Source organism: Pseudorasbora parva, chromosome 10, assembly GCF_024679245.1.
Source record: "Pseudorasbora parva isolate DD20220531a chromosome 10, ASM2467924v1, whole genome shotgun sequence".
Classification (NCBI taxonomy): Eukaryota; Metazoa; Chordata; class Actinopteri; order Cypriniformes; family Gobionidae; genus Pseudorasbora; species Pseudorasbora parva.
The window spans coordinates 27,422,681-27,449,988 of record NC_090181.1 but is presented as its reverse complement, the minus strand read 5'-3'; the positions used below and the strand labels follow the sequence as shown (position 1 = coordinate 27,449,988).

General features: G+C 38.9%; 1 protein-coding gene across 2 annotated transcripts; it reads left to right on the top strand.

Annotated features, from left to right (window-relative positions):
• Window positions 1-1,237: 1,237 nt before the first annotated feature.
• Window positions 1,238-27,308, top strand: setd3 (SET domain containing 3, actin histidine methyltransferase). 2 transcript variants are annotated; one of them, XM_067455700.1, is made up of 13 exons: window positions 1,238-1,345; window positions 2,834-2,961; window positions 3,909-4,001; window positions 4,913-5,061; window positions 7,107-7,179; window positions 8,121-8,377; window positions 16,550-16,608; window positions 17,544-17,658; window positions 19,862-19,936; window positions 21,207-21,373; window positions 22,488-22,573; window positions 23,144-23,304; window positions 25,078-27,308. In XM_067455700.1, exons 2-13 carry the CDS (start codon window positions 2,859-2,861, stop codon window positions 25,540-25,542), a joined length of 1,803 nt encoding a protein of 600 aa, XP_067311801.1. In that variant the 5' UTR covers window positions 1,238-1,345; window positions 2,834-2,858; the 3' UTR covers window positions 25,543-27,308. The 2 variants fall into 2 exon arrangements, with proteins under 2 accessions (XP_067311801.1, XP_067311800.1); XM_067455699.1 differs by lacking the exon at window positions 1,238-1,345 and adding an exon at window positions 1,719-1,857.

Sequence of the window (27,308 nt, the reverse complement as noted above, 5' to 3'; positions counted from 1 at the left end):
TTGTTTTTACCCAATGGTTGAGTTGTTCTTACCCAGCAATCGGGTTGTCTTAAGCAACATTTAACCCAACCACTGGTTTAAAACAACTCAACCACTGGGTTAAAACAACTCAACCATTGGGTTAAAACAACTCAATTGTTGGGTTGGTGCATTTTCAACCCAACTTGGGTTGTTTTTAACCCAGCATTTTTTAGAGTGCACCTTCAGAGGAGTCCATGCCTCGATGGGTCAGGGCTTTTTTGGCAGCAAAGGAGGACCAACAAAATATTAGGAATAATGTTATGCCTGATTGGTGTAAATGCATACATTTAAGAAAAATGTGTTATATGTATATAACTATTTATATCTTATATGTGTGTGTGTGTGTGTGTGTGTGTGTGTGTGTGTGTGTGTGTGTGTGTGTGTGTGTGTGTGTGTGTGTGTGTGTGTGTGTGTGTGTGTGTGTGTGTGTGTATGTATATATATATATATATATATATATATATATATATATATATATATATATATATATATATATATATATATATATATATATATATACAGTATATACATGCAAATATTTCCTAAATGCATACATGAATGAGTGCGTTTTTTATATAGGCCTAAACATAATAATTATAAATTATACACAGTGCACACATATATTATGTAATCACAAACTTTTATTTTGGATGTGATTAATCGATTTGACTTTCTGCACTTATATTATTATTTAATTATTAAATTTAAACCCCATTTGAAACACTTTGGAATTATCAGGATTTTATTTTATTATTATAAATGGTAGGTTTTTGATTTACATATGATAAATGATGTTACATTGACAACAGTATGTTACAGTTGGGTTACGTAATATACTATGATTGACGTTTTCCTCCGCGAATCATGTTGTGCAAAGTTTATCCTTTTATGGTCACTTTATAAACCCAAAGTAAACTTCCAATCACAAAGCACACAAGCCTTTTCAGTTTTGTGTAGTCAACCCAACCTTGTAAATCGGACCAAACAGGATCGACCCCTCTCACGACCAGTGAAATCACAGCAAACGGGTACCGCCTTAGCGCAAACCAATAGATACCTAACGTACAGTTTAGAGAAGTGAAATATATTTACACTTTAGCCAATTATCTAACACGTACGCAGTTGCGTAGGGAACATTAGCGAATTAAGATGCGTTTCTGGACAAACTTAGGGCGGGATAAACGCTTCAATCGCCCAATCCGCTCTTTAGAAATATTATTAGGGCGTGGCATTGCCTCTGAAGAAAGTTAGGTTTTACCAGTAAACCGAGCTGAAGAGGATTGAATTCCAGGTTGACAGGAGGATCCCTGCAGTCAATTGGAAGGTAGTTTTGGTATATAATGTGACATAATATAATGTTTGCAAATGTACGCCATTGGTTTTTAATTTAACAACATGTAATATGCCACACGCTTGCAAATGTACGCTGTAAATGGTGTCTAATTCAGCAAATTGCGAAACACAAGCATGCTGGTTAACACATTGAATGTGTCACAAAACCTAGTGAGCTACCTACGTAGACAGCATATCTGGGCGTCGTAGGCGTGCTTGAAGCGATCGGTACGCTGCCAAAAATGTTTTTAAACGATTTTAATGCGTTTAAAACGCGATTATGATACCCGTAAAGTGATGTCTATGTATGCAGGTTTTGAGACACTTCGGCATGAACTGACTAACGTTAGACAACAGCTAGATGAATGGATATACATATGAATGGATGAATTTGTTTGTTGAGGTTTTAATTCACGCATTTGATGATTGGACCACCCAGTATTTAAAACGAAGACTGACAAGCAGTGCAATAGTGTGTAATGTGAAGCAGGTGATCATCTTCTGGTGGGTTTGAATGGATGCATTGGGCCAGGCCAGTTATTTTAAGGCTTCAAGCTGTTAAGATCATTATCTAATATTCTGATCTTGTATTCTGAATATTGATCTTTAGAGTTTGTTTTATGTTGCATGACTTTTCTGTCAGCCAGTATAATTGCAGTGCTTCTCCTGTTATCTGATAGTTTCAGTCCTAAGTAGCTTACTTTTAAGTGTTTCAATCCAATTTGCTCTTCAGTAATACAATTGGGCCTGTCATTATTTTGTAAATTGTAGGCTTTAGGCGATTTGATGGAAATATCCAAGATTTAAGCTTTGACGGCTTCCGGATTCGTCTCTGAAAAATTTGACAGTTCTAGTAGCCATGCATAGTGTGTATTATGTATAATGGCAGTCTTTATATGAAAGTTAGTTTATGCATGTATGGTTGCTATCATAAACACAAAAACGTGCACTAGTGGTGTTTTCAAAACTTATGGTTTACCATAGAAATATTCTTGCCTTAGTATTTTTGTACGTTGCCCAAATTCGTACAAATAAAGCAGCCAGACCATTTTTGAAAAATGGGAACAGCTGCCATAGGACTCGTTTATTGAATTTAACTGCATGCAAACATGTTGTATTTGATGAGTTTCATGTAAGCCACATGCTCCTTGTTTACAATAAAGTACCTGATTTAGTGCCCTTTGGCTCGCTGTAGCCATCCATTTAATCCCTCTCAGAGACCTTTCTTGGCAGTGATTTCAGATTCAGAGATTATTTGGATGTGAAACATTCACATGTTTCTACCATTTAGTTATAAATATACTGTACCTAGTCCACAGCACCTAAATATTTATATGAAGTGTAGAGTCCAGTACTTCTTCTCTGACTATTGGCTCATTTACTGCACAGTCTTCTAGGCTGCATAAAGGAGAATGAAACCTGGTCACATTTTAGTTATTCTTACTTACATTTTCCTGTAATTATATTGCCTTTTTCACAGCCATCCTCTCTCCCAGACCAGCAAGATGGGCAAAAAGAGCCGAGTGAAGACCCAGAAATCGGGGACCGGGGCCACAGCTGCGGTTTCTCCAAAAGAGATGATGAATTTAATTTCTGAACTACTGCAGAGTGAGTATAATTCTTTATGGCTGCATACCGTTACAATGAATTTCTCTCATGCATGTAAACAAAAGGCTTTTATGTTCCATAATCGCATTACATGATTATAATATTTGTTGTGGTGTTAAAGAGACAGCTGGATCCTGAAAATTAAACCTCTTCGGTGTAAATTATTTCTTATTAATGCATAAGTAAATCAGTTTACTAGTATTTATTTAATCATCTGAAGCTTTTATCCAAATGGATCTTCCTGAGGTTGTGCTCAAGGGTATGGTGGTACATGGAGTCATTTCGTTATCAGTCCAGATTTGTTAAATCATACATCAAACATCTCTCCAAAATAGTATGTCATTATGGGAAGGACATTTGTTTATATAAAAGACAATATGCGGCCTGTGCTCTTGTGCAAGGACTTTTACCATGCCGATGGATGCTGCAACTTTTTATGAAAACAGCTGGAAGAAAACATGAAACAGCCAGCAATTGGTTTCTCTGGGAACTCTACTTAAAGGAATGAGTTCACACAAAAATGAAAATTCTGTCATTTCCTCACCTTAAAGCTGTTTCAAACCTGTATACATTTTTCTTCTTTTGAACACAAAAAAAGATAATTTGAAGAATGTTGGTAACCACACAACAGTTGATGAGCCCCATTGACTTCCATCTGTGGGGGGTTTTCTACTATGGATGTGAATGGTTACCGTCATCTGTTTGATTGCCAACATTCTTTAAAATCTCTTCTTTTTTTGCTCAGCAGAAGAAAGAAACTCATACAGGTTTGGAACAACTTGAGGATGAGTAAATGATGACAGAATTTTCATTTTTGGTTAACTGTCCCTTTAATATAGAGCACTAAGCTATCTCCCCACAGTCCACCTTTGGATTTTGTTGATCAAAAAACTAGTGAGTGATGAATATAAATTGTTGAAACATTTTATTTTCTTTCCCCCATTCAGAGTGTAGCAGTGCTGCTCCCTCTCCTGGGAAAGAGTGGGAGGAATATGTTCAGATCCGAGCTCTGGTGGAGAAGATCCGTAAGAAACAGAAAGGTACATTATTGCTTCACATGAGTATGATTTAGCAGTTCTCAAGCTTTTACGCTAGCCCTTTGATTTGCCATTGGCCATAGTTAAGTATTTAATTGCCCTAGTTGCAAGAATAAAGAGGACGGGAACAAAATAGATGGTGTGGAACTTAAGTATTTTACCCAGAAATTAAGTGAATTCTGTCAATTACTTGCTCCCATTATTTTAATTTTTTCTTTGGGTGAGCACAAAATTTGATATTTTGCAGACTAATACTATTCTTTTATACACACTAAAAGTTAATGGGGTTGTAATGTATGCTGTCGACTTTCAAAACTGGCAAAGAAAAAGTGGCATACAATATTTTTTTTACAAACTCTTTTCAAGCCAGAGTATAGCTTTGTGTGAGGAACAAGCCAAAAATGTTTATACATGCATATGTAGTGTATATATAATAGACAAGCGCGAGTCAATATTGACACAATATTGATTTTTCTTTTTTGTAAACTATTCCTTTAACAAACATAAGAGTACAATAAATATTATTAGCATAAAAGATGATTTGTTATACATTTCTTTATTTGATAGAATAACTTTGATAACATAATGCACATACAGTATGCAGTAAGTTGATGCAGCAAACACAGAAATAGCTTCACCTTTGCAGTGATGCAAAGACTTGAGAATGATCCTATCACATTACTTAATCAAATACTCAGTGGGAGTCTCAGAGATGTGCATTTAGAACACATAAATATCAATTAGAATAAACGTTAGACGGCACATTACGCAGTGGGACACAAGTATTACACAAGAGTAATAGGTAGCACCATTTAGGTTCACTTGTGTTGTGTTACAGCAACATAATACAGTAGAGTGCAGAGAATAATGAAATTCATTACAGAGAGAACTTCTCGATTGTATTATTTCCTCAGGGATGTCGGTATCGTTTGAGGGAATCAGGGAAGACTTTTTCTCCGAGCTGATGGCCTGGGCCACAGAATGTGGGGCTTCTTGTGACGGCTTTGAGATCTCCAACTTTGCAGATGAAGGATATGGTCTGAAGGCCACCAAAGATATCAAGGTTGGTGTCTTTGTTTGCCATCTAATCCACAACTTTTTGATGATAAGATGGATGAGTCGAGACTCTAATCAAAAAAAAATTCCCATGTTGGATAATTAAAAAAAAAAGAAGTATTAATTGATTTAATTAACAAGTTGGTCTGAAAGGCCATGTTGTCTTTTAAATAAGATATATTCTAGCCAAATTAAGATAGAATATAAACTAGGACTCATGCTTATGAATGATTTTATTGACATCACACTAGTGTTGTCACGATACCAAAATTATGACTTCGATACGATACCAGACTAAAATATCGATATATCGATACCACAGTAAAAAAAGAACAAAAGAAAAAAAAGAAAAAGGAAAAAAAAGATAAGATGCTTAATATGACAACAGAACTTGTTATTATTCATTGTTATTTTTTACTAAAAATTCATGTGGCCAGCATGTTCCTTAGGGTTGGGCATCATTTTGATTTTGAACAATTATTGATCAATTGATCAATTACTATTAAAATTATCTCACAAATTTTTGCTATCTCAATGTATTTTTTCAATGGGATAATTGTGTTGCAATAGCTTACACACAGCACAAGAAAGGTTGATTTCGAATGGTAAATTGAATTTAAAAAGACGAGTATACAGTAATAAAATAAGAATACAAACAATAAACAGATTACAAACAATAGCACAAATAAATGCAATATAATAGAAGATACAAATTAAATAGACTGCTTTATTTTTTCAGGTAGGCCTAGGTCTAACATTCAGATAAGAAACTGAATTAAAAAAATGCATAGTAATTACATTTAAAACAACATTGGATAATGTTCTTTGTAAAAAATTCAATAGCGTACAGATGAAACTATTAAAGTTACTCAAGTTGATCAGTCAAGAGCAGTTGATCGTTTGTGTTTTTGTAGTTTGAATAACAAATGACTGCGGTCCCTTTAAGACTAACGGAGGCATGGATTCTAAACACTGTTCCTGTTACTCCTTCTTCCTGAACTGTTTGCGACTGTGTTTACGTTAATACTCTTCCAGATGTGCACTGATAATTTTTTTGAGTGTATTTGACCAATAATAAGCTGGAAAAAGAAGCAAATGTTTGCACTTGTATCATGTCAGTGGCGGCTTTATTACGGCAGGCTATGTGTGCGCTTCAGATGTGAGCACGAAATCTGTGGTGATTAGTAGAATTAATTTATGTGCAATCCCGCGCGAAATTCAGACCGATCACACACTAACACTAACACACTGTCGTGAGGAAAAAGTCCAGCAGAACGCGCGTTGGCCGTGCTCAGAGGTTAACCGGGCTGAGTGAGAATATGCCGGTGTGTGTCAGCTCGCTGTCGGTCGGAGAGGAGAGCACAGCTGGTATCGATACTGTAAAAACTGAGAATCGTATCGTTTCAGATATTCCAGTATCGATATATATCGAAATATCGATATTTTTGACAACACTACATCACACACCCACTTGAAAATAATCAACATTAAATCCATTACAAATCATATGTGCGATATGCTGAATTTTTCTGCCACATACAGAGTGTTCTGTCATATATTCTGTTGAAGGCTGAAATAAGTGAAGTAACCCAACTTGTGTATTGGCAGTAGATAAAGTAGATGATAATTATTTGTGTTCCTTTTTGAGGGCTATTGACCGAGTTTTAATTACAGGCCTTTATGTAGTGATTATAGCTGTTTTTGCTGTTTGTTTTTTTTCTTTTCCCCATTATCCTTGTTAGAGCTATAGAAGGGGATGTTTTTAGAGCTGATTGATTTATAGAGGTTATTGAGTGGCCATATTTTACCTCCAGATTTAATTGGGGTCAATGTTCGGGTGGTTTTCAATGCCTGTTACAATTTTCAGGTTTTTTAGCTAATTGTTATTTACAAAATGTAGTAATGGAATTTAAAGGTGTCAGCAAAGTACTAGCCCTGTAATCAAGTTTTTATTGAACTGTACATTGATGTTTTTATTGAAATGAAATGTGCTTTTGGATGCATGCTTTAACCATGAAATTCAGTTGTTCGTGGGCTTTCTGTTCATTTCAGGCTGAGGAGCTGTTCCTTTGGATCCCTAGAATAATGCTGATGACTGTGGAATCAGCCAAGAACTCTGTCCTTGGTAAGTTCGCATAGTGTAGCAATGTCAGTCTTTGACCTTAAACTCTGACAATGACATGCCGCATTGAAATTTGCAAATGGTTCTCTCTTCACATAGAATATGCAGACCACGTTTATATAAATTTACTTGAATGTTCCCGGTTACAGCTTTTAGCTCCATCGACAGCTTCTGAGACATGCTGTTGATTAGGAAACAGAAAATTAATTGGACTCAGTCAACAGTTGGTAAAACATGCAAGTGTTTCGGGCAAACATACAAAAACAAATTCTATATTTATTTATTTTTCTATGATTTTTGTTTTATATTGCTATTTATTTTTTCTTTCATAATGGTAATAACGTCGTATTTAAATTGTCATTCTACCGTGTAGATGTTGTTTTCACAGTTATACAACATGTTAGAAACAGTGCTGTTTTTAGTATTATTTATACTGTTATATTATTAGCATTTATTTTTATATTTTTGTTCTTTGTTTTAGTACCTTTATGTGCTTCTGTCTTTTATTTATTTATTTATTTATTTATGTATATATATATATATATATATATATATTTATTATTATTATTTTGCTTGAATTTATTTTAATTTCAGAGTGGGGTTTTTTTTCCAAGTAAGTTTATCAATATAATATTTTTATTTCAGCTTTTTTTCAATAGCTGAAAATGTTTTTGTTTTTTTTAAATAGTTTTAGGTAACAATAACAACACTAGTTGTCCAAACCATCTGCACGGTGTTACTTTTTTCAAAATCTAACTGTGCTGTGCTTTACATGACCCGATATGAACTTTTAACTTTCAAACAAACCAACCTTTCTGCTCATTAAACACAGGTCCTCGTCATATCCTAGTGTGAAAACAGCATTCATTTTAAGTGAAACGTATTAGTTTTGTATTAATATTTGGAAACTTTTCGCAGACTCCTGATTTAACCATTATTCACAGGGCCACTGTACAGTCAGGACCGGATACTCCAGGCCATGGGCAATGTGACTCTGGCTCTACACTTGCTGTGTGAACGGGCCAATCCCAGCTCTCCCTGGCTGCCCTACATCAAGACCCTGCCTGCTGACTACGACACGCCTCTGTACTTTGAAGAGGAGGAAGTGCGCCACCTGCTGGCCACACAAGCCATACAAGATGTGCTCAGTCAATATAAAAACACAGCGCGGCAGTACGCCTACTTCTACAAAGTCATCCACGTAAGTCACACCGATTTCCTCAACTGTCTAGGTGCATGCATGTATATTTATTCATTATTTTCACTTATTCATTTGGCTTGATTTTTAAATGAGAGGTGATGTGAAAAACCCACCAGAATATTAACTGTATGAATGATTTCACCGCCAAATAGCCTAAATACATGTTGTTATTGTTATTATTATTATTATTATTATTATTAAACCCTTTTGTCGATGGCCAAATGTAATGGGGTGTAATCAAGTTTTATATATGTCAATCGGTTATGGCATACTGTTTACATATGTTTACTTTTTCAGAGAAAAATAACTTCAGCTGTTAATACAGGCCTAACTTAAGCACCTAGTCTCACATTCTAGCGTTGGATGTCCCTGAATTTATCACAAGTACACAAAAGTACAAACTTTCTTCAGTAAACTCATAGAGTTGTACCCGTACGTATGGCAGTTTTGATGAGCGTAGTGGCTGATAGCCCTATCTGTGTCTCATACATGGACTGCAAGCCGTTTGAGTGCAGGGTTTTTTCAGCAATCAGCGCGACAAGTTATTCAGACTCTCTAGCCACATGAATAGCTGTCCTTTACACTGCTGTCTGCTGAGGTGAGGAAATCCAGTTTTAAAAGGATCCCTGCCGTTGAAGGTACATTGGAGATGGGTAAAAGGAGCTTTATAATGCCCTCTTGCACCCAATTTCAGGGCCCCTGATAAGCTGCCATTGACATGGCTCAGAGATGGTGATGCAGTGGCCATCTTTGACCAGCAGGGGGAGATGTTTATCCCTCAAAGTAGTGTTCAAAGCAAAAGCAAAAGTGGTCTTGCATTAGTTTTCTTTTAAATAACTGTATGTCTAAAGTTTTAGTGCATATAGAAAAGATGCTAATGATCAATATGTATGATACTTTTTGCTCTGTTGCAATAAGAAATTAAAAATGTAAGAAATAGAAATTTACTTCTAGACTATAAAATCTACTTGTACCTTCAGAAGCAACATTTTTGTATTTATAGAGGTCTCATTGTTTTGATTTTGCATAAGTCCAGTCAAATATATATGCTTAATGTTCAGTTGTAGGCTCACTTGGTAAGTTCTAGAACGAAAGGGGAATGTTCTTTCCACTTTGTTTACAAAAAGTGTATGATATTATTACTATGAAATGTAATTTCAGTGTTATGACGCAAATCTTGAATATGCAGATTTATGATTATTAAATGACACATTGAGACGGCAGTTCATTTTAACGGGACCCTGATCTCTCCAATAAATTTTATCCTGATTCTTGGACCTCCTCTTAGCTATTAAGGAAGCAATAATATGCTCTTCCCAGTTCTCTCCAATTTCAGTTCCACATCTTTGCTGGTACATTTTGTTTCTTTCATTAGATGACTGTCAATTAGGGAAAAGAAACTAATATTTCACATTACTGTCAAGATAAGGCATCAAATATTCATGCAGATAGTTAATGTATTTGTCATTTTGTCTGCAAATCTGTTGACATTTTCTTTATTAAATGTTTTCTAGTGTATAAAAGGGGGTGGGAGTGTAATTAGGAGCGGTATTATTGTTTCTCGTACTCCGTTAATAACTTTAATCAAGAGTATTTATACGGTTTCCTATACAGCGACTGAGACAAATAACAGGAAACACAATAAACTGAAATATATGCATCTGCTACTTTAAGCCGTCGGCATCAGTCATGAGAAAGTTAATCAATTTGTATATGTAGTGAATGATTTCAATTTGAATATTTAGTCCATTAGGTGGCAGAAGTGAGTTAAGCTTCCAAGGGTACGGGTCTAAATGAAATGTTTCTTCCTCCGAAATGAACTTGGTAAAGTTTGTATTGCTAAAATAAAGCTGCAGGACCTGATGACCTCTTGGCGTAATGAATTACACACCGATCACGCCAAGTAAACCTTTTAATGAACAGAATGATTCATTCTCTGTGCGTTTGAAGCGGGAGTTCAGAGTGAAATCAACATAACTCTTTTTGCTCATATAAAGCTCTGTTCAGTTGAGGGGGAGGGTTGTCTTGCCGGCCCTTTGGTGAGTGTCCTGTCCGCTTCTCTCCTCTTGGCTCTTCAGGTTGGGAGCCAGTGTCACTGTAATGACTACTGTCAATGTCAGCCTCTCTTCTGAGGCGGCCGCAGATGACCGGGCTGGAAAATTAGCTTGTCGCATTGGCTTTGAATTGAATTGACCTGAATGTACCTTCCACACATGACTGACAACCCCAGCCCCCCCTTCTTCTACTTCCTCCCACCGCCTGCTTTATCTGGTCCCTGCCTCCCCCCCTCCCAGCTTCTCTTTGGGAAGAACTGAGAAAGCAAGGCCCTTCACCTGCTGGAATTCAGGAGCTTTTTATATATATTTGCCTGTGTGAAGAGGGATAGGCTGTTGTCAACGCAGAGCACCCTCTGAGGAGTATCCAAGCGCCTCCCGTGTCCGCGGGGGACCAATGATAACCGTGCCTTCCTCGTTGGGGCTGGATGCGTGCATGTGTGGGGGAGGTGAACCTCATAAGGTGACCCCGGTATGCAGCGAATGCAAAGTAACCTTGGTGTGCTGCATCTGCCGTTGTTGATGAGAAATGAACAGGGTCCCAGTGGTATGCTCTCATCCCACCCCCTCTCCCTGAACCTGAGAAGATATCTGTCTGACCTTCCTGATGCAGCTCGGAAAATGAGGGAGAGTTTGCATCGTTTAACGACGACGTAGGCCTGCATTTCATCTTTTTCAGCGACGTGCACAAAGTCGAGCATTGAAACAGTCGGCGTAACTGAAGTAAGAAGTAAAAATCAATCCCGTTTGAACCTCAGCATGCACACTGATGACAAGCTCTCTAATACCGGCCAGGGCGGCGGATGGGGAGCTTGGGGATCTCAGCTCCAGAAAGACCTCCTGGAGGCCACCGGCCAATTAGCCGCGTTTCCCGCCGTCCTCGTTAAGGAGAGCAGGCACTCGTGGTGGGAGCTTTTGTTTTCTAATTGATTTACAGGGCCGCTCCCCCCTCGTCTCTCTCTGAGCCGCGGTGCCATTGTGGCACATGATGAATTACCTCTCTCTGGTGATGCTAATGCATCACAAGATGAACCTGCAGCGGTGCAGCTGCCCTTTATCTCCGAAAACTACACCTCATCAAACGTGCCGTCTAAAACTACCTCCGTTTCGTCTCAAACTACCTCTGTACATGAGCACAGTCTATGGTTTTCCAGACTAAAGGCCTTATCCTAACCCACAGCGCTCAGAGGGATCTGGGTGGACCTCTTCGTGGCCTTTCTGCAGCCAGGTTCGCCCTCCCCCCCCTGAGGGTTATCACTCTGTTCAACTAATTATTGCCTTAATTGAATCTATTACGGTACTTGGGCACTCGAGTATTTGGCTCTCAGAGGACTGAAAATATCATTAACTGCGCTTTAACCCTTTTCAGGTGGCCTGTAATGGTTACCGATGCTCAAATGTGGGTTTTTTTTCCTACTTTGTTCAGCTGGCTTCAGCACATCTTCCTGCAAGAAGTCTGCGGAGAACCACTTGACTCTCTAGAGATTTGCCCTATTGCTTCGGTCAACCTGTATTATATGCTTTTTCCCCCAATCCACACATGAACCACTTCCCTTCAACTGCAATATGAGGCTCAAACCCAGGACACCGAATTCTGACTTACCGGCTTTACCAGGCGCTTATCTTTTAATGGTTGTCCGTCAGCATGCGTGAGCGACGCTTCCAAGTCAGCCTGTTTCTTAGAATTGGGGTTGAAATGAAAGGAAGTGGTCAGGCTTTGCTCTGTTATTATATCATGCTTTATGAAATCACAGCTGACCTGTAGACCTTCATCCACCAGTGTGTTACACCTTTGCCTGGTTACTCACAGCAGGGGCAGCCGAAGTACATGTTCTCACGCTCCGCTGTAGGGCTACAACAATTTCAAGACTGGACTCTACTCTGCACTGAGTTACAGGCAAAGATGTGATGTGACCACACTGTATCACCATCTTTGTTGAGTGTGTGTGTGTGTGTGGGTTCCGGAGCAGCAAGGGGGAATACAGGGCTCAATTAGTGTCAGGGAAATTGATTAATGGGGAGAGACGTGGAAGGTAAAAGTTAGCCACTACTTCTGAGCGCTTGCATTTAATGCTTCTATTCCTCAGTTTGCGAGCCTAATGGTGCAGCTTGGTTCACAGAAGGAGTTTGCGCCCTCTTTCCAGTAAGCTCTTTCTGTATGTCACTGAGACATCTGTGGTGGAGCACACTACCTGGAAACCTTCACATTGTATTTAAAAGGGATCCTTTGCCAAAAATGTTTTTTAACTTAGCATCCCATATTCATTGACAACCATATAAACATTCACCACGCTATCTATAGTCAGCTATCTATACCACGCTATCTATAGTCAGCTAGTTGACGATTTTCTGGAATTTCAGTCAAATACAGGCTATTTTTAGCCTGACAAGCCAGACCCACATCTAGATGTTTGGTCTGGAAACTCACCATTGACAGGGCTCAATCTGAGGGGCGGGATAAACGGTTGTCTTTCAAACAACCTCTGCACGCGATAGGATAGCGCTACAACCAACCAGAGCAACGAAGGTGAAGCGGAGCTGATAGATTAAACATTCGCCGTATCCGGTCGGCAAAACTCCGAACACATCTTCCCTTTTTAAGAATGACTTCAGTACCGTTCTTTGTTCTTTTCTCAGAGAAAAGCTTAACTCCAAGTCTTCCAGAGTCACGGTCAAAGCTGATTCGATTCTCCAGCTTATGTGTTCACTAGTAGCACGCAAGCGCAACTCGGCCGTCATTATGTTAAGCCCCGCCCGCCGACTCTATACATGATGTGATTGGCCTGACCAGAGTTTGGCTTTTACAGCTCAGACGTGTATTGAGAATTGCTAGACGACACTCGTGGCAGATTAGATTTGCTGCCGCTAGGATGCGTCTAGATTTCTAGGCTAGGCTATTTTTGCTGTAATATTCTTCAAATGATTATTCATATGTAAATATGTACTAGTATGTAGTGGTTGTGGAAGAAACTAATAAAGAACCAGTCACAGCAGCAATCATTCTTCCCTCCGCCATGTTTAAAGTTTGTGGCACTCCCAACTCAAGAACTTGGGTATCAAAATTATCTCTGAATCCCTGAAAGTCTTGAGAAGGTGTTCACGTCCAATTTTTTAACTAAGATACTCATATTTATGATAATTCAGATAGCATGTAGGCAGCATTAATCTTAGGGTGCACAAGATTAACATATCAATCGAACACATTGACATGTTCCCATTTCTTTGTTAACATGGTTACGAGATGTGCAGGTAAACAAATATTGTAAACGTTTAAAATTTTTGGTAATTATTGTATTTTAATTCCATTTATTTAAATTTGACTATGTTGTAATCTATTAGCTTATCAATTTATGAATAGGTTTGGGAATCAAAAATCGAATCAGAAACTTTTGAGAAATCAACTTTCTCTTGAGTTTTTGATATATAAAAGGTCATGGTAATATAAGAATATCCTATACATTTTAGAGCTGAAAACTTCCTTGTTAGTCAAATAAAAGCTATTACAGACACCAGGCCCAGCAAATGATCAATCTCAGAATGTGCCAGGCATAAACTTCATTTGGATTACAATATTACAAATGCATGGATGATATTTTTAATAAATATCCAGTCACGTGGGGCTGGTCCGAATATCTTTTTTTGATATTCGAAGCTTCGGTAGTAATCAACATTGAATATTCGGAGGGAGGGGGCTGAACATAATCTTCTCTCTAATTAAAGCATGAATCTTGAGAAGCGGCACACCTCATGTGGGCAGAACGAGAGTCACAGCAAAGACTGCAACAGGAGTCAGATTTCATTCATCACAAGAGTGAAAAGCTAACGGAGATAAACGCGAAAGATTTGTTTTCAAAACGAAATGTAAAGGCACCTATTGAAGGGAGTTTGTCATTGTACTATTTTGTAATGTTAAGAATAATACGCTAATGAACCCACAATTCAAGCTTCCCGCCCCCGAATAAACTGCGCACTGCTGCATTCATTCACGGCCATTCAGTGCACAAGCACTGCAATGTGACGGTGAGGGAAAATTTTGTAAAAAGTGTATTGTATTTCGGCAGATTTTATAGTGTAAACATATGCAAGCAAAAATAAGAACCGTTTCAAGGGGGGATGCCTTGTGTGCAGGAAAAAAAAACAAATATTCGAATCCCACATTTGAAAATCGAATACCAACCCATCGAACAAATATTCTGGTCCAGCCCTAGTAAACAAGAGCCTGGATTTGCAGACAGGACATTTTTACAGATCATTAGATATAGCTGATTTTGTCTATGTGTCTTACTGAACATACCTCAGCATGCTGTCAAAGACTGAAGAGTCCTTTATTTGAGGTGTTGTTGGTTCATTGTGATTCAGGATCAGACTAGAACATGTATGGGCCAGGTCTCGCAAAGCCCGACGTCCCAGGGCTATGTGTTTTCCAGACGGGCTACCAAAACATAAGCCTGGCTTGCCGACTTGATGTGCGTTGTTCAATCTCGTGACTTAATATTTGAATTTAAAATACAATTGGGGAGGTTTTCATCTCTGTGTGTGAGAGAGAGAGAGAGATACAAGGTTCGTACTTTTTGCACTTGAATGGAAAAAAAACACTTTTTTTTTTCTAAATATCATCATAAACGCAGTCTGTAATGTCTTAAGTGAATGTAAGCAGTTGACGAAGAAAATGCATGAGGGATAGTATATTGGATCCATGCAGCTCTTAAAGTGACAGCAGCCTAATAATTCTGCTGCTTTCTCTATAATAACATTAATCAAACAATAAAAGACAAAGAGAAAATTCACTTGCTGTTCTTGGCTGAATAACTTTTGTAACTATATTTGTAATTGTTGTATTTTATTTATAAATTGCAGTTACTTTACATTTGATTAAGTTTCTGTACCTGAATACATGAAATCAAACATTGTTTATTTCAATCATATCTTTAAGTTGTATTTATTTCTGTGATTTGCTAATTGTATGTTTATTGTATGTATTTGTTTTTGTTTATTTTTTCTGTTTTAATTACTGAGTGCATTGAACGGTTTTGTGTGAATATGCACATTTAAAAAAAAAAAATGTACACACCTTATTGGAATCGATAAAAATCGGAATTGACCATTCGATTCTGAATCATTAAAATTCAAACAATACCTCTACTCCAGGGGTTTGCGATCCCCAGGTTTGAAAAAAAAAGAAGATATCTTAAAGATGAAAACCCTCATGTCAAAGAGACATCTTTATTATTAAGGAGGTTATTTTGTATTGATATCTGTAAGTGATTTATATCAAAAGAAAATGTGAACATGGCAGATTTCTAATATGTTGTTTTGGTTCCTGTGTCTGTTGGGCAATTTTATCACTCGTTCTGTGTGATGGACTGATCACCTGAGTCGTGATTATGATATTCGAGCGCAAGCTTTTTGATGTATTGTGTTATATACATATCAGCACCATTACGGTTTGCACGGTACCTCATTGTGGAGTACAGTGCTTCATTTCACAGGACAAGCACCACACACACAGCCGTGAGAGCACCTGTGGGGGAAAAGAAGAATATCCTTCACTCTCAGCTTCATACCTACGTCTATTTTTATGGCTCATTTTGCATGTTCAGGAGGGTGCTACGGGCCGGCTGAATTAGACCCTGGCATTCTTTGCTCCCTGCTTCCCCCCCCCCCCCCCCCCCCGCCCCCCTCTTCTACGGGATTGTAGCTGCTTTTTTTCCCCTCTCCATGACACCCGCTGCAAATGAGCCCTTGGAGGGAGCGAGTCTGTGGCTTTAAATGTAGATTTCTGTGGCACCAGTGGCTCTCTGTCACACAAATTGATGAAGCAGATTTATGACGGCTGCTGGGCACAACAAATTAAGTTGACAGTGATGTATGGGGGGCTAATGCCACCATGATCCTTGCATAGCACCACTGGACGCTCTTTGCCTGGCTACACTCTTGTTAGGATCTGTTAGGCAGCCACATAATGAAATTCCACTGACTGATTTGTGTTTTTTTTTTTTCTCTCTCTCTTCTTTCCTCCTTTTTCCCCTTTACCTCTATATCTCCTTCTCTGGTCCTTTATGCTCTTTTCTCCTTTTCCTTCCCTCCACTCTCTGTGTTCTTCATCTTCAATTCCCAGACTCATCCGAACGCCAGCAAACTGCCCTTGAAGGATGCTTTTACCTTTGACGACTACAGGTTGGTTGAAATGCCCTACCATGTTAAAAAAGTAGAACTTCACTTCCCTGCTGAGGTTCAAAAAAAGAAAAGAGCAGGAAGACAAGCCGTAGGTTGGTTGTAGGGCTACGCGATGGCCTTTAAAAATGAGGCGTTTGTTCTCATTGTTCTTTCATTAGCACCAAATTATCTGTGAAGGAATAATTTATCATTGGTCCCCTTTCATCTTCAGATTGTTGAATATGATGCAAGTCTGTGCTCCCGTTGGGTAATGTGTGAAGAGAATGGAATAGCGTCTTGTCACAGCTAATGTTGTCTTCGGTGGACTTCAAGTTCCTTTTAATAAATTATGTCCAGATTATTTAGACTAGATAAGTAAGACGCTCTTCTGGACAAATTCAGATATAAGGTCATTATATTGCCTGATATGCAGGCTATTAAAGCAGCTGTATTCTGTACTTTTTTCTATATATATATATATATATATATATATATATATATATATAATATAGTAAGTCCACTCGTAATGCAAGATGATTTTCTTTCAATTGTAATTTAGTTTTACATGAACATTCCCCACCCTCTCTCTGGCCTTAAGAATTAAAAAGGTCATTTTTACTCTTGTAAATTTAGGAATTTTGTCTTTTGATTAGTACATTTTTGCATGTGAAATGTGCATCAGTGCTGCCAATTCAGAATACTAAACGCCTTGGTGTGTAAACATAGGCAGTGATGCAATAAAGTCCAGATGAAATCAGTAATGGCTTCATTTACTTTGTTCATGCATATTACTAGACCGTTATTTCACAGAAACCTATTTTTTTCTAGTCGCAGAATCTTTCAAAAGATTTCAAAAGAACGAGAAATCTGGTTTTCATTATATTTCCCTTTAACTTGTACAACAATTTTAGTAGTGTTTTGAATCTGTAATGAAGCAATGTCGTTTTGTATGTCAGGTGGGCAGTGTCTTCTGTAATGACTCGTCAAAACCAGATTCCTACAGCTGACGGAAGTCGGGTCACACTGGCCCTCATCCCTCTCTGGGACATGTGCAACCACACCAACGGACTGGTGAGTCTGCAGCACTGCTGCAAAAACAGTGCAGAACTCCCCGTCAAATCATTTAATGGCTAGCAGAAGGTTTTTGCAACCAATTTAGTTCAGCCGTTTTATATCATATTTATATAATATAATTTATATAATATAATATTCCATTCCATGTTTACAGTGCTTTCACTTGTATTGCAATCTTGAAGTATGGGGGAAAAACATTTACTTTTAAGGAATGCGGGAGCAAAGTCTAATGCGATTTTTCGGTAGATTATGTCTTCATCCCAAGGGATCTTTTATATTTATTTGGATAATTTGTCTTTGATTGTGCTCAGCATCTCTTGCCACAGAGCAATATATCGCCTCTGTTCATTTGACTCTGTAATGCACTTATATTCTAAAATGAAGTTTTGTTTCAAATTATCATGTGCATTGAAAATCACAGTCATTAAAATGTGTAATGAAATGTTTTTTTTCTTGTAATCCCCTGGTTAAGGTTTAATAAAAACATATTGTATGTTTGGTAGCAGTGTTTTTTGTACAATTTACTCAGTTTAATTGATTTAGTAGATTTCTGAAGATTTTAAAAATTTTATAGTGAAGGATTGTATTTGTTAGTGTGTGTTATTTTAATAGGCTGTCTCTATAACCATTAGTAAGTGCCATTTGTTTGTTGTTTTTGCCTTGTAGTTTTTGTTTCATCTTTTTCTCACCTACATAAATATTTCATGAATTAGCAGTTTTGGTTATGGAATCACATGTTCATTTTGTATTTGCAGCCTTTGCTCAATACTTTGTTGAAGCATCTTTGGCTCCAGTTACAGCCTCAGGTTAGCCTAGAAATCTAGACGCACCCTTGCGGCAGCAAATCTAATCTGCCTGCGAGTGTCGTCTAGCAACTCTCAATACAGTTCTGAGCTGTAAACAGCAAACTGATCGGGCCAATCACGAGTCTGTGGGCGGGGCTTAACATAATGGCGGCAGAGTTGCGCTTGCATGCTTCTAGTAAACACAGAAACTGTCTAACGGCGGTCTTTCGAATCAGCTTTGTGACTCTGGAAGACTTGGAGTTAAGCTTTTCTCTGAGAAAAGAACAAAGAACGGCACTGAAGTCATTCTTAAGAAGGGAAGATGTGTTCGGAGTTTTGCCGACCGGATGTGGCGAAAGTTTAATCTTTCAACTAGCTCTGGTTGGTTGTAGCGCTATCCAATTGCGTGCACGCCATGCAGAGGGAGTTTGAAAGACAACCATTTATCCCGCCCCTCGGATTGAGCCCTGTCAATGGTGAGTTTCCAGACCAAACATCTTGATGTGAGTCTGGCTTGTCAGGCTTGCCTCAGGTCTTTTTTGAGTATGGTTCTACAAGCTGGGCACACCTATTTTTGGGCAGTTTCTCCCATTCTTCTTTGCAGGACCTCTCAAGCTACATCACGTTGGATGGGGAATATCGGTGCACAGCCATTTTCAGATCTCTCCAGAGATGTTCAATCGGGTTTAAGTCTGGGCTTTGGCTGGGCCACTCAAGGACATTCACAGAGTTGTCCCATAGACACTCTTTTGTTATCTTGGCTGTGTGCTTAGGATCATTGTCCTGTTGGAAGATTAACATCCGGCCCAGTCTAAGGCCCAGACCGCTCTGGAGCAGGTTTTTTTTATTATCAAGGATGTCTCATTACATTGCTGCATTTATTGATCCTGATATAGTCTCTCAGTTCCTGCTGCTGAAAAACATCCCCACAGCATGATGCTGCCACCCCCATGTTTCATTGTAGGGATGGTATTGGCCAGGTGATGTGCAGAGCCTGGTTTCCTCCAGACATGATGATTGCCGTTTAGGCCAAAGAGTTCTTTGTTTCATCAGACATTCTCGTGGTCTAAAAGAAGAGTCCTTCAGGTGCCTTTTGGCAAACTGCAGACAAGCTTTCAAGTGCTTTTTTTACTGAGGAGTGGCTTTCATCTGGCCACTCTACCATACAGGCCTGATTGGTGGAGTGCTTCTTGTTTGTAGAATTTTGTAGGAAAATATTGAATTGAATCCATTTTGGAATAAGGCTGTAACTAACATAACAAAATGGGGAAAAAGTGAAATGCTGTGAATACTTTCCAGGTGCACTGTATATGTATGCATACAGCTCTCATATATAGCCGAGTCTGTGTCTTGTATGAATAAACCCCTATATGATTTGACTCAAATGTTAACAATAATTTTCTGTTCTGTTCTAGATTACGACTGGCTACAATCTAGAGGATGACCGATGCGAATGCGTAGCTCTGAAAGATTACAAAGAAGGTGAACAGGTGAGTCTTAATAACAATAATAATAATTAATTACATTTATATAGAGCTTTTCTAGACACTCAAAGCGCTTTACGTATAGAAGGGGGGAATCTCCTCAGCCGCCACCAATGTGCGGCATCCACCTGGATGATGGGACGGGAGCCATTTTGCGCCAGAACGCCCACCGCACACCAGCTGATTGGTGGAGAGGAGACAGAGTGATTAAGTCAATCAGGATATGGGGATTATTAGGAGGCCATGATTGACAGGGGACAATGGGCAAATTTGGCCAGGATGCCGGGGTTACACCCCTACTCTTTATCAAAGGATTTTTAACGACCACAGAGAGTCGGGACCTCGGTTTAACGTCTCATCCAAAAGATCTTACAATACCATCACAGCAGCTCAACTGTTGACAGGTCACAATAAGGATGACCCATTGGTCTTTTACTGCAGAAATATCTGAATTCTTTACATTACTCATCTATGCGATTGACAAAAATCAGCGGGTGGATTTCGTGCCATGCACTGTCCACCTAATGCACTTGTACATTTTCAATTTCTATTCGCACACTCTCACCTCGCACTATTGCTCTATGCTTGTGCTTCCGTGATGCATTTATCAGCCAGTGGCCATTACGAAGGCCCGGGGGTAATATCAGAGTGGAGGCATTCAGATCCAGCCATGGGGAGAGAGGATATGCGGGGCACACTGTGACAAGCCAGGTATACACCCCCCTCCTCTCTCTCCAGAATGTGAATTATTTGATAAGATTCACAGAGACAGCCAGTGGAAGAAGAAAGAGAGTGCGGGGGCCGGCGTGTGGGACTCGGACAAGCATGGGGGGGAGTAGGAGGGGCCGTTCCGGGAGCGTCGCTCCGTACAGAGCCGTTTGATCCCTGATTCCTGCTGCTGATTTCGCATCGTGCCGGAACTCACTGTGGAGAGGCTGAGAACAGGATTGAACTGTGCTTCTCTCTCGCCCCCTCTCTTTCTCTTCAGCACTATGTTTAATCTCTCTCTCTCACACACTTTCTGCACAGCACTATCTGTAAATTTTGTGGATGTATTGTTGAGGGGAAGACGTGAGCGGTGTTTTGAAGGAACTGTAGTGTGGGGAGGAAGTTTTTGGTGCTAAATTGCCACTATGTAATATCGCATCCATTCCCATAAACCTCTGCGTCCAGGTGTCCATGTCTACTTCCGCCATGAAATAAAAGGCAGTGCCAATTATGCTTTCTTGTATTAATATGTTGAATTACAAAAGCCCTTCCCTTTGTTTTCCCACAGATCTACATATTCTATGGTACAAGATCCAATGCAGAGTTTGTGATCCACAATGGTTTCTTCTTTGAGGACAACGCACACGACCGCGTGAAAATTAAGCTGGGTGTGAGCAAGAGCGAGCGTTTGTATGCCATGAAGGCAGAGGTTCTGGCACGTGCTGGGATTCCTGCGTGAGTATCCTGTACAGAAATGACATCCCAGTCCACATGATGCATATAGAATCAGATCTTTGACTAGGTTTTTATCTTATCATTACCTTTAGTGTTTAGTCTAGTTTTAATTCAATATAAACATATCAGACCTTATGATTGCATTGCATACATTTAAAATTATGATTTGTAGCTGATAAATTTAGAAAATAAGTTATTTTTCATAGCACTACTTCAATTTTCTTTAATTAAGATGAACCAAAAGAGGCAATGGAAAATGGTCTATCTTTTATGCTTTCAAATTTCGCCATCATATGATTGTTTTCCAAGTGAATAGGAAGTTTGAATAGCCACTTAAAAAGTTGTTACAAAAATTGGTAAAGTTTTAGTTTAATAAGAGTAACTTTTAATAATAAAAACAAAAAGTTAATTGAAAATAAATTAAATAACTGTTATTGTTATTATTATTATTATTATTATTATTATTATTATTAGCTGATAGGTAACATCAGCACTAGAGGGCAATGCACATGTAGTTTCTCCCTAAAGTAAGAAAAGCATTTTCTTGTCTTTTTGTAAATGTAATGTGCAAGGTATTCTCATGTTAACATCCGATCCAATCCTAGATGTCTCAGTAGTGAGTTGTACGGCTGCAAGAATCATCCTTCAGGTGTAACAGAATTACAGTGCTGTAAAACCTTTCTACTGTGGTATAATACTATCAGTGAACTTTCTGTCACACAGATCAATATCCTTTAAGTCTCAAAAAAAAAAAAAAAAAATCCACACAGGCCCATATGAAATTACCTTTTGATTCAGGTCAGAGTCAAGATGCTTCTTTTCATCCCACTGTAAGTCAGACAGGAAGAGGCCATAGATATGCTCCAGTAATTAAACGGTAAATTATAAATGATTGAGCGTGTTTTTAAAAATGCATCAAGTTCAGTGGCCTCTCATCGCTTCAGATCAATCAGTTGTCATGCGACGGGGAGCAGCGCTGCGGTCTCGTGCAGGCAGGAGGCTTCCATTAGCACCTGCCCGTTCCACTGGAGTTAATTGGGGTTTAATTTGAAATAGGTGGGGGGGGGGGGGTCAGATGGTGCTTTGAACCCTCTCCGGTTCTTCTCCTTCTCAGGTCCAGTATCTTTGCCCTGCACTGCAGCGAGCCACCCATATCCGCTCAGCTCCTGGCCTTCCTGCGTGTCTTCTGCATGACTGAAGGTATGCATTTTTTTTTTTCCTTTTTCTTCGTGATACCACCATCAAGCATGGCACTAAGATACACCAGTGGCCACCTGTGGTCCATAAATCAGGATGTGAGATGCCTTATTCCATATCACATCCTTACACTGAACTAGACAGGACAACGAAGCGTAAACAAGTGCCCCTCAGGTGTTTAATTGATCAAGACAGTGTGGCAGATGTGTGGAAGGACTGATCCAGAGTCTGTGAAATATTTATCAGCATCCATGTAGTAGAAGTTTTTGTCATAAATCCCATAAAGGAAGGCCATGTCCTCTGGCAAGACCTCTTAACTCTGAGCTGATACATTATTCAGAATTTGTATGTTAATTTTTAAACTAAGCGAAGCCCCTGTGCTGGGGGCTTCTATTTTACTGGTGTGACAGGATTCAGCGGCGTGCGCGTGCAAAGCACTCGTTCGGCAAGCCCTTTCATCTCGTTAGCAGCCGTGTAATCATACCTTACATAATCGTCGCAGATCAGACCTGCCGGCTCACTTGCGCAGCAGATTACTCCCTTAACCAGAGAGGTGTGCATTTCTGATTGCAGAGGAACTCAGGGACTACCTGGTGGGCGATCACGCCATCAACAAGATCTTCACCCTGGGCAACACCGAATTCCCTGTCAGCTGGGAGAACGAAATCAAGCTGTGGACGTTCCTGGAAACACGAGCTGCGCTGCTTCTCAAAACCTACAAGACGACCTCAGAGGTGCTGGAACAGTCAAACAATATCTGAAACTTCTCACCCAAATATTATAAAGCATCTTTTAAAGCTGCAGTCCATAACTGTTTGTGTGTGTGTGTGTGTGAGAGCCTGTTTATGAGGACACAAATTTGTATAACTACATGGGTATTACACTGTTATTACACTATAAATGTGGTTTATGAGGACATTTCAAATAGCTTTAAAAACATACTAAATTGTTTTTTTGAGAAAGTAAAATGCAGAATGTTTCCTGTGATGGGTAGGTTTAGGGGCAGGGGCAGTGTAAGGGGATAGAAAATATGGTTTGTACAGTATAAAAACCATTACGCCTATGGAGAGTCCCTGTAAACCACATAGACCAACATGTGTGTGTGTGTGTTCAAATTTTACAAAATGTCAGTTTTCCAAACCGTGTTTTTGTCTTCTCCTGAATCACTACGGTACATCTAAAGTGTTTAAATTCAGATTTCAGACTAATTTATCCTGGTTTGGGTCGGCACGGCTGCGGAGTAGCCCTGTACCTATGTGACTCATCATAAACATAAACCAAGAAAAGTAGCTCTGGCTGCAATGTTCTTCCGCAAGACGCTTGCAGTTTTTTTATTTATTAACCGCTAGTGACAAAAGTTACATAGTGAGCTTTGTAAACATTTAAATTGCATAGGGAGCAAAAGTAGCATCGTTCTGATATGCTGAGTTGCGGCTCTACACTTTATTTCAAAAGTCCATTTTAGACATTCTACATTCTACTACTATCGGTTATGGCAGATCCAGAGTGGCTCTGGGCAGATCCAGTAGTTTTAAACTTCAACAGAGTACCCGCCTTCAAGGGAGTTGACACTTGTGAATGGAGAGTGGTCAGACTCTCTGTACAAATGAAATGTATGAGAATCTGGTAGGACCAGGCTAGTCTGAATCTGCCATGTCTTCTGCCACGCTTCAACTTCAGTACAAATTCCAGTTATAATGACCTACCGTTTTTTGACAAACTAAACGGTCTTCTAGAAAATATAATCCTGTCCTGGGTTTGTTATAAACAAACTTCATATGAGTTTAAAGAAGTGTATATTTAAATTGGGTTTTAATAATAAATGAAAGTTATATCAATAAGTAATTCATTAAAAAAACCATAAATCAAAAGTGATGCATGCATGCACAGCAGATAATGGAAACAGTTTTTTGAGTATTCTTTGTATAGAACAGCAAGCTTTTGTAATATTACAAACGTCTTTGTTACGCATATACACATATACATAGCTTTTACATTTCTTAAACAGCCATGTAGGAAGACACATTTTAGCCATATTCCAGGATGACAATGTCAAGATTCAGGGTTGGGAGGGAGAATGAATAATCATTGTCACACGTGAATTGGAACCTCTGAATCAGACTTCAATTCATTGAAAGTCTTTGGGATGTGCTGGAGTAGACTTGGCTCAGTGCTTGACTCTGGCATTGTCAATACATGATCTTTACTAAAAATGAATGCAGCGCTTGATGAAAATAAATGTGATGTTATATCCAGAAGTATTCAGTAGATTTATTTTCAAAATAGTTGTTAGTTCTTGCCCACATTTTTACACTTGAGGGCTTTGAATGTGGTTCATCCAATCAGAATAGATTTTTTTTTTTTTTTTTTTTTACATTAGAACATTTCAGAAAGATTGTGATAACCGATTTTGTAATCTAGCACTTATGTTACTGGTTGGTAAACAACAATGGTCATGCTACCCAATATCATCGTTATTTTAAGATCTCTGTTGTTGTCTTGTTTAGGAGGATCGCTCCATGCTGGAGAAGTCCGACCTGTCCCTGCACTCCCGCATTGCTATAAAGCTACGGCTGGCGGAGAAAGAGATTCTGGAGCGTGCCGTGTCCTGCGGTCGGGCTAAGCGTCTGCACTTCCAGAAGCAGCTGGACGAAGGGGCTCCGCTGCCGCTGTACGAAGAAAGTGACATCGCCCTTTTGGAGAACGCAGAAGCCAAGCTCCCCATCATCCTGCGCAAACTGGAAGAAGAAGACGAGAATGTTCAGGAGGAGATGAACCTGGCCGAGATCAAGCCCGACGCTGCCTGCCTGGACTCTTCCAAATCCCTTGTTCTTAACGGCCAGTGTAAAGATCTCAATGGTACTCAAGAGGATCCTCCAGGAAGTGACGCAGTGGAGAAAGGAAGTGAGGTTGAGAAGCACGACCCCAGTACCAAACGAACTGAAGGTGAACTAAAAGATGGTTGCAAATAGTCATGACTAGAGCATGGTGGCAATCTTAGTTCCTGCTATTTATTTATTTTTGTTTAAGAGACTCACCAATAGGAGCAAAAGCTTTCTTAACAAAAAACGCAGAGGATTTCAGTTTAAATGTTTTCTTTTTGTTTGTTTTTTTAATAAATGCAGCTTAAGTATGAGCTAGCTCAAGCTATAAAAAGCCTGTCGTTTTATTTTTTGTTTCATTTGAGTTTTTAATCAGTGCCACATTGGTTTTCTTTTGTAGTAGCTTCAATCGTGCTGCCAGAAACGTTCCTGGTAACAAGGTGAGGAAGTAACCAATCGTATGGACTCCTGTCTAGATGAAGGCTTGCTCGGACTTCACAAAATGAAAGAAATATATATATATATCAGAGACTTTAACATGGTAACGTTGCCAAGGATGCTTCTGTTTAGTCATCTAAAATTCTGACTTGGGGGATTTTACTTCTCTCTAACCAGCCGTTGCTGTAGATCATGCCAGAAACATGCTTGACGTTTAGTGCCGCTTGACAATCATTACTCTTTTATGTTCTGACATTGATCTGCGAAGAGATCATCACTGCTGCACGCTGGTTACTTTACTCGCATAAAAAGTAAGGTTACTGAAAGACTTTAGTCCCAACATAGTGAACTTTAGTTCCGGTTTTGAATGTTGTAACCTGAACCAGAGGATAAGAGGTTGCTGGTGGCTGTATGGTTGCTCTTTGCTGTGAATGTAATTCTAAGTGTGTGTTAAAACCATTCACTTTTCAGTATGGTATATATATTCATTTGAATTCTTCTGTGCTAATGAGACAACCTCGTAGTTAATGGACATGGAGACTATGATCTCGGAGGACTAACTTCACTCATACTGGATCTTTGAGAAATCTATTTTTACTTATTTTTAATGTAAGTATTGAGTATTTTATTTAAGTATTCACTGCAAAATTCTCTCGAATTTGTCATGCGACTATTGTGGTCATCTTTAAGCCTTAACAAATGTCATTTAGTTGGTTTCCAGCTAGAGAATTATTGATCCAGGATGAAGACCTTGCACACTTACAGATCTTCAACTCCCACAAGGCAAAACTCTGATCCTGACAACTTTTAAACAACAAAACTTTGGGGACCGTTTATAAAAGGAATTGTTCACCCAAAAATGAATTATTCACTTACCCAAATGTTTTTTAGAATCTGTATATTGTTTTTTATTTCGTTTTTTATGGACCTAAAAGGTTGAAATTGCAGCTCTTGCCATACAATGCTTGTGGTAAACAAGGGCCGCCACACCAAAAAGCTTCATGAAAGTGGTCTATAGATGCAACCTGTGCACTATATTTCAAGTCTTTTGATGCTATATGATGGCATCAGTGGGATGAGACTGAAATTTAAGTTATTATTTATTGATAATCTTGCATCTTTTCCCCACACAAAGCTATTGTATGGCTATTTTTGCTCCTTTTTCACCCTTGGTCACAATTAACTCTCAAATATAAAAATTATATAATATCCAAATTGCTTTTTATTTGCATTTGATCTACTAATATAATAATATAAATTGCGTAATTATGGTTTGGTACAACATGAGGCTAAGTAAATAATGACTTTTGGGTGAACTATTTGTTAAATCTTGATTCTCCAGTCACATGATCCATCAGTAGTGACTTGTATTAGGTGATATCCCCACAGTGTTTTGTTGTCCTTTTGAAACTGCATATTGAAACTGAAACTGCATTACGTTTAAAGTGTTTTGCCCATAAACAGCACTGTTCAATATA